Source organism: Somniosus microcephalus, chromosome 22, assembly GCF_052327205.1.
Source record: "Somniosus microcephalus isolate GS21.2 chromosome 22, FLI_Smic_1.0, whole genome shotgun sequence".
Classification (NCBI taxonomy): domain Eukaryota; kingdom Metazoa; phylum Chordata; class Chondrichthyes; order Squaliformes; family Somniosidae; genus Somniosus; species Somniosus microcephalus.
This window is the reverse complement of record NC_141008.1, coordinates 9,333,566-9,341,946: the sequence shown is the minus strand read 5'-3', so window position 1 is coordinate 9,341,946 and position 8,381 is coordinate 9,333,566. Positions and strand designations below refer to the sequence as shown.

General features: G+C 55.5%; 1 protein-coding gene across 2 annotated transcripts in view; it reads right to left on the bottom strand.

Moving 5' to 3' along the window:
* Nucleotides 1-903: 903 nt before the first annotated feature.
* The window catches only part of ift22 (intraflagellar transport 22 homolog (Chlamydomonas)), a 58,912-nt gene continuing 51,434 nt past the window's right edge, over nt 904-8,381 (bottom strand). For both annotated transcript variants that reach the window (XM_085964149.1, XM_085964150.1), the window contains one exon: nt 904-2,023. In XM_085964149.1, coding sequence (XP_085820275.1) covers nt 1,875-2,023 — 149 coding nt within the window. In that variant the 3' untranslated portion in view covers nt 904-1,874. The remainder of the gene's footprint in view (nt 2,024-8,381) is intronic.

Here is an 8,381-nt window from a genome sequence, read left to right as displayed (position 1 = left end):
CTATCATATACATATATTTTATCCACACTTTTTGTCTGTCTTTTTCTTCTCCCCCACATGACAGCTGTCTTCCATTCTGCCAGCGCAATTTACACTTCATCTAGAGCCATCCTTTATTTCTTAACCTGTCCCATTACCATCTCCTCTCGCCTTGAATCTCTCCTAACCTCTTCCGCCTTCTATCCTATCACAGGCCTTCCCTTTTGTTCTTTCATCCCCTCCCCCCTTTCCCAGCCTCTTCACTTGCTTAAAAATCTGTTCCATTTCCTGCTTTTTTCCAGTTGACGAAAGGTCATCGACCTGAAACGTTAACTCTGTTTCTCTCTTCACAGATGCTGCCTGACCCGCTGAGTTTCTCCAGCATTTTCTGTTTTTATTTTATTATATTATATATGTAGATTAAAGTCACCCATGATTACTGTAGTACCCTTGTTACATGTATCTCTAATTTCCTGTTTGATGCCATCCCCTACATTACCACTATTGTTTGGAGGCCTACAGACAACTCCCACCAATGTTTTCTCCCCCTTGGTGCTTCTTAGCTCCACCCAGACTGATTCTACATCTTGATTTTCTGAGCCAATATCCTCTCACTATTGCTCTGATTTCATCCTTTACTAACAACGCCACCCCACCTCCTTTTCGCCTGTCTTTCCTAAAGATCCATGGTTTGTTAAAATTAAATCAGTAATCTTTGCCTTCAATTAAGCGTGACATTTTTAAAACAACTAATTACCGAACAGGTGGTTTAAATAAAATCGATAACGAGGAGCTGAGAAATCACAAGCTGCAGCAAATGAAAATCAAATAATTCTACAAAGAACGAAGGTCTGAGAATATTCTGGAACTGCCACTGTATTAAATCTTTTTATGTGTGATGAACAAAAACAGAGAAAAACCATGAGCATGAAAGCAGATATATTTATTTATAATAGAATCAGAAATTCCAGCCACTCAGCATCTGCCTGTGCTAGGTGAGAGGGGCCAGGGCAGATACATGGAGTAAGAACTTTAGTGCACCAGTCACAGCTTTGTCCTCGTACAGTCTTTTAACCAAGCAGGCATTGGACTAAAGTTAAAAACTTAATGTTGATCATTACACGGGAGTCAATCACTTCGTCAAGGAGAAACAGACAATGTTTACAAAATGTATTTGAAATACATCAGTCAGTCAATTCAGACTGGTCACACACAGTTGGATCGAGTTTAGTTCGGTTGTCTATGGACGTGGCTGACTAATTGCCAATTACAGGATCTCACCTTTAAAAGGAAATATTGTGCATACTTACGAGAGCTAGACAGGCATTGGTTTGGAGTCACCTGCAGTATGACCAGCTGAACCAAATGTGGCACGCTGCCACTGACCAGTTTATTCTGTAAAAGGTACCATGCATCTCGCTTCAATGTGTCGTTTAATCACCAACCTGCTTGGAGAAATGAGGCACCGACCAAAATTTCAACCTGAATAGGTTCAGCAATATTTCCCCATTTTTTGTAAACATTGATTAGGTATAAGCAGATACCTCTTACATAAATCTCCATCAATTTGTTGCTGACTAGTTTTAGTGTTAAAAGGATTTCTTTAATGCTAAGTTTTAGAAGCACCTTTTCTGTCCTTCAGGATTAGACCGCACGCTGTTCTGATTCTGTTAGGATCGGACTGCATGGCGAGCTGATAAAATGTTCATCTGCATTCTCTAATGGGAAGTGTAGTGATGAAGCAAAATTCAAATTATTCTGAATTGCAAAAGGAGGGTTTAGTGACTGACAATGCCAGTGAATGTAATTTCGGAGTCTGATCGAGTTTGCTCCATTCAGGAAGTACTGACGATCCCTTATAATATACAAACAGTCAGAAGGTCTCGGTAGTTCTTTCAAGTGATGATCGACATCTCTTCTTTGTCTCTGCTCTCAGACAAAGAACTGACGACTGCCCCCAGGTACTGTCGGAAAGCTGTGCGCACCTGTTCTGGATCATCCTCCAGGTATGAGTGGATCAAACTCAGTTTATTCAGTTGCTGGGCTAATAAGAAAATGTAAAACTTGTTAAGAACAGAAACAAAATCCCTACTACATACTTTTTATAATATACGCATCCTGCCCCACTCACCCAAGCACTTTCCTGACCTTTAACACTTTGCGTATGGCAGCTTGAAATCTTTCCGTCTAGTAGATATTGTGGACATTGGGCTATTTGGTCCTGTAACTTTCCTTTGATTCTTCTTTCCAACTTGTGGAGTTCCAAGATGTTCCGATTATACACTACTAGCTGGGGGTGCCCGGCGGTGCCGAGGCTTTTTTGAGGGCATGTTGTTGTTGGAAGAGAGAGAGAGAGCGCGCGAGTGGGGGGGGGGGGGGGGGGGGGGGGGGAAAGAGAGAGAGCCGGGGGGGTGGGGGGAAGAGAGAGAGCGAGAGGGGGAGAAGAGAGAGGGCGAGTCGGGGGGGAAGAGAGAGGGCGAGTGCGGGGGGGGAAGAGAGAGGGGCGAGTGGGGGGGGAAAAGAGAGAGGGCGAGTGGGGGGGGGAAGAGAGAGGGCGAGTGGGGGGGGAGTGGGGGGGGAAGAGAGAGAGCGCGAGTGGGGGGGAAGAGAGAGAGCGCGAGTGGGGGGGGAAGAGAGAGAGCGCGAGTGGGGGGGGAAGAGAGAGAGCGCGAGTGGGGGGGGAAGAGAGAGAGCGCGAGTGGGGGGGAAGAGAGAGAGCGCGAGTGGGGGGGGGAAGAGAGAGAGCGCGAGTGGGGGGGGAAGAGAGAGAGCGCGAGTGGGGGGGGGAAGAGAGAGAGCGCGAGTGGGGGGGAAGAGAGAGAGCGCGAGTGGGGGGGAAGAGCGTGGAAGAGAGTGCGCGAGTGGGGGGGAAGAGAGAGAGCGCGAGTGGGGGGGGAAGAGAGAGAGCGAGTGGGGGGGGAAGAGAGCGAGCGAGTGTGGGGGGCGAAGAGTCGCGAGCGAGGGGGAAGAGAGCGAGCGAGTGGGGGGGAAGAGAGCGAGCGAGTGGGGGGGGAAGAGAGCGAGCGAGTGGGGGGGAAGAGAGCGAGCGAGTGGGGGGGAAGAGAGCGAGCGAGTGGGGGGGAAGAGAGCGAGCGAGTGGGGGGGAAGAGAGCGAGCGAGTGGGGGGGGAAGAGAGCGAGCGAGTGGGGGGGGAAGAGAGCGAGCGAGTGGGGGGGAAGAGAGCGAGCGAGTGGGGGGGGAAGAGAGCGAGCGAGTGGGGGGGGAAGAGAGCGAGCGAGTGGGGGGGGAAGAGAGCGAGCGAGTGGGGGGGGAAGAGAGCGAGCGAGTGGGGGGGAAGAGAGCGAGCGAGTGGGGGGGAAGAGAGCGAGCGAGTGGGGGGAAGAGAGCGAGCGAGTGGGGGGGGGGGAAGAGAGCGAGCGAGTGGGGGGGAAGAGAGCGAGCGAGTGGGGGGAAGAGAGCGAGCGAGTGGGGGGGGGAAGAGAGCGAGCGAGTGGGGGGGGAAGAGAGCGAGCGAGTGGGGGGGGGAAGAGAGCGAGCGAGTGGGGGGGGGAAGAGAGCGAGCGAGTGGGGGGGGGAAGAGAGCGAGCGAGTGGGGGGGGGAAGAGAGCGAGCGAGTGGGGGGGGGAAGAGAGCGAGCGAGTGGGGGGGGGAAGAGAGCGAGCGAGTGGGGGGGGGGAAGAGAGCGAGCGAGTGGGGGGGGGAAGAGAGAGAGCGAGTGGGGGGGGAAGAGAGAGAGCGAGTGGGGGGGGAAGAGAGAGAGCGAGTGGGGGGGAAGAGAGAGAGCGAGTGGGGGGAAGAGAGAGAGCGAGTGGGGGGGAAGAGAGAGAGCGAGTGGGGGGAAGAGAGAGAGAGCGAGTGGGGGGGAAGAGAGAGAGCGAGTGGGGGGGAAGAGAGAGAGCGAGTGGGGGGGAAGAGAGAGAGCGAGTGGGGGGAAGAGAGAGAGCGAGTGGGGGGAAGAGAGAGAGCGAGTGGGGGGGAAGAGAGAGAGCGAGTGGGGGGGAAGAGAGAGAGCGAGTGGGGGGGAAGAGAGCGAGCGAGTGGGGGGAAGAGAGCGAGCGAGTGGGGGGGATGAGAGCGAGTGGGGGGAAGAGAGAGAGCGAGTGGGGGGGAAGAGAGAGAGCGAGTGGGGGGGAAGAGAGAGAGCGAGTGGGGGGGAAGAGAGAGAGCGAGTGGGGGGGAAGAGAGAGAGCGAGTGGGGGGGAAGAGAGAGAGCGAGTGGGGGGGAAGAGAGAGAGCGAGTGGGGGGGAGAGAGAGAGCGAGTGGGGGGGAAGAGAGGAGAGCGAGTGGGGGGAAGAGAGAGAGCGAGTGGGGGGGAAGAGAGAGAGCGAGTGGGGGGGAAGAGAGAGAGCGAGTGGGGGGGAAGAGATGAGAGCGAGTGGGGGGGAAGAGAGAGAGCGAGTGGGGGGGAAGAGAGAGAGCGAGTGGGGGGGAAGAGAGAGAGCGAGTGGGGGGAAGAGAGAGAGCGAGTGGGGGGGAAGAGAGAGAGCGAGTGGGGGGGAAGAGAGAGAGCGAGTGGGGGGGAAGAGAGAGAGCGACTCTCCCTCACTCCCCCCCTCCCTCCCCCTCTCCCCCCCCCTCCCCTCTCCCCCCCCTCCCTCACACACACACACAAACTCCCCCCCCCACACACTCCCTCCCCCCCCCACACACTCCTCCCCCCTCTCCCTCACACTCCCCCCCTCTCCCTCACACTCCCCCCTCCCTCACACTCCCCCCCCCTCCCTCCCCTCTCCCCCTCCCTCACACACACACTCCCCCCCCCCTCCCTCACACTCACCCCCCCTCTCCCTCACACTCCCCCCCCTCCCTCACACTCCCCCCCCACCCCCCTCAGGCCCGACCGGACTCACCTCGGTAGCAGAACGGAGTCAGTCCGACAACGGGAGGCCGAGGTTCCTGCTGGTGAACAAGGCGGGCCTTTGGACCCGGTTGGCAGACTCCCGTGTCCGATTGAGATCGGGGACAGCCGTTTAAAAAACGCCGGTTTTTGCCGGTCCCGCACTCACGGGAAGAGAGGGGGAAGTAGAGAGAGAGAGGGAGGGAAGAGGAGAGAGAGAAGGAGAGGGAGAGAGGGAAGAGGAGAAGGAGAGAGAGAGAGAGGGAAGAGGAGAGAGAGAGAGAGAGATAAATTTTTTGATTTTAAAAAACGCCGGTTTTGCCGGTCCCGCACTCACGGGAAGAGAGGGGGAAGTAGAGAGAGAGAGGGAAGAGGAGAGAGAGAAGGAGAGGGAGAGAGGGAAGAGGAGAAGGAGAGAGAGAGAGAGAGAGAGAGATAAATTTTTGATTTTAAAAAACGCCGGTTTTGCCGGTCCCGCACTCACGGGAAGAGAGAGAGGGGAAGGAGAGAGAGAGGGAAGAGGGAGAGAGAGGAGAGGGAGAGGGAAGAGGAGAAGGAGAGAGAGAGGAAGAGAGAGAGAAATTTTTGAGCTTCAGGCCTGCCTGCAGCGGGCCTGGAGAGCAGCCCCGAGTACCCCCTGCGCGAGGGTGAGGAGGAGGGGGGGGGGGACGGCGGCGGTTAGGGGATCACTTAATTTCCTACTGTTGCTAAACACAATTTAAAACTCAAATAAATTGTTATTTAATTCCCTAACACATAATTCAAATATTTACCTCAGTTCCCTAACACACAGAAAGTGGGGAAAAAATCGTGAAAAATCAAGATGGTGGCTACTCACCTCGGTTCAGAACGATAAGGCCCGCCCACACACGCACCGATGGTCAACCGTTAGGTCACTAAACTGTAGGATTGGTCAATCGTCAAGTCACTCAACACTCAACTGTAGGATGGCACGCGCCAGGAACCCGCCGTACGATTGGTCGACCTCGATGTCAGATGGTCGCTAATGAGCGGAATGTTGAACGTTTTTTTGGATACCACGGGCGCAATTTTTGTCCGGCCGAAACGTAAATACGCCTATGACCGGTCCGTAATCGCAAGCTTTCTTTTGATGTGACGCGCTTGTAGGTACGCTCTATAACTTTCAAACGTATAGAGAACGGACAGACAGACAGACAGAAGAACCAGTGCTCAGGGCTGAAGTACATTCACAAATTTTAGAGCGATCTTTAAAAAAAATCAAAAGTCCTCAACTCACTATGAGTAGTGAAATTCCCATTAATAACACAGCCCAGGAGGCAGCATTCAAAACCATATCCCACAAACTAGTAACAGAAAAAAGTCAAGGCCACCATATGTGGAATAGATTACCAGCAAAGGCAGTGAAACAAGAAACAATGGGTTTCAACAACAACTTGGATTTATATAGTGCCTTTAACGTAGTAAAATGTCCCACCAAGGCGCTTCACAGGAGCGTTATCAAACACAGTTCGACACCAAGCTGCACAAGCACATATTAGGACAGGAAGAGGCAGGTTTTAAGGAGATTCTTAAAAGGAGGAGAGAGAGGCGGAGAGGTTTAGGGAGGGAATTCCAGAGCTTAGGGCCTCAAGCAGCTGAAGGCACGGCCACCAATGGTGGAGCAATTAAAATTGGGGATGCGCAAGAGGCCAGAATTGGAGAAGCGCAGAAACCTTGAAGGTTACAGAGACAGGAAGGAGCAAGGCTGGGGAGGGATTTAAAAACAAGGTTAAGAATTTTTTTAATCGAGGCATTGCCGGACCAGGAGCCAATGTAGGTCAGTGAGCACAGGGGGTGATGGATGAACGGGACTTGGTGCGAGTTAGGACACTGGGCAGTGAGCACAGGGGTGATGGGTGAACGGGACAGGGTGCGAGTTAGGACACTGGGCAGTGAGCACAGGGGGTGATGGGTGAACGGGACTCGGTGTGAGTTAGGACACTGGGCAGTGAGCACAGGGGTGATGGGTGAACGGGACAGGGGGCGAGTTAGGACACTGGGCAGTGAGCACAGGGGGTGATGGGTGAACGGGACTCGGTGTGAGTTAGGACACTGGGCAGTGAGCACAGGGGTGATGGGTGAACGGGACAGGGTGCGAGTTAGGACACTGGGCAGTGAGCACAGGGGGTGATGGGTGAACGGGACTCGGTGTGAGTTAGGACACGGGGCAGTGAGCACAGCGGGTGATGGGTGAACGGGACTGGGTGCGAGTTAGGATACGGGGCAGCGAGCACAGGGGGTGATGGATGAACGGGACTGGGTGCGAGTTAGGACACGGGACAGTGGGCACAGGGGGTGATGGGTGAACGGGACTGGGTGCGAGTTAGGACACGGGGCAGTGAGCACGGGGGGTGATGGGTGAACGGGACTGGGTTAGAGTTAGGACACGGGGCAGTGAGCACGGGGTGATGGGTGAACGGGACTGGGTGTGAGTTAGGACACGGGGCAGTGAGCACAGGGGGTGATGGGTGAACGGGACTGGGTGTGAGTTAGGACACGGGGCAGTGAGCACAGGGGGTGATGGGTGAACGGGACTGGGTGTGAGTTAGGACACGGGGCAGTGAGCACAGGGGGTGATGGGTGAACGGGACTCGGTGTGAGTTAGGACACGGGGCAGTGAGCACAGGGGGTGATGGGTGAACGGGACTGGGTGTGAGTTAGGACACAGGGAGTGAGCACAGGGGGTGATGGGTGAACGGGACTGGGTGTGAGTTAGGACACGGGGCAGTGAGCACAGGGGGTGATGGGTGAACGGGACTCGGTGTGAGTTAGGACACGGGGCAGTGAGCACAGGGGGTGATGGGTGAACGGGACTGGGTGCGAGTTAGGACACGGGGCAGTGAGCACAGGGGGTGATGGGTGAACGGGACTGGGTGCGAGTTAGGACACGGGGCAGCGAGCACAGGGGTGATGGATGAACGGGACTGGGTGCGAGTTAGGACACGGGGCAGTGAGCACAGGGGGTGATGGATGAACGGGACTTGGTGCGAGTTAGGACACGGGGCAGTGAGCACAGGGGTGATGGGTGAACGGGACTTGGTGTGAGTTAGGACACGGGGCAGTGAGCACAGGGGGTGATGGATGAACGGGACTGGGTGCGAGTTAGGACACGGGGCAGTGAGCACAGGGGTGATGGGTGAACGGGACTGGGTGCGAGTTAGGACACGGGGCAGCGAGCACAGGGGTGATGGGTGAACGGGACTGGGTGCGAGTTAGGACACGGGGCAGCGAGCACAGGGGTGATGGGTGAACGGGGTTTGGTGCGAGTTAGGACACGGGGCAGCGAGCACAGGGGTGATGGATGAACGGGACTGGGTGTGAGTTAGGACACGGGGCAGTGAGCACAGGGGGTGATGGGTGAACGGGACTGGGTGTGAGTTAGGACACGGGGCAGCGAGCACAGGGGTGATGGGTGAACAGGACTGGGTGCGAGTTAGGACACGGGGCAGTGAGCACAGGGGTGATGGGTGAAAAGGACTGGGTGCGAGTTAGGACACGGGGCAGTGAGCACAGGGGGTGATGGGTGAATGGGACTGGGTGTGAGTTAGGACACGGGACAGTGAGCACAGGGGGTGATGGGTG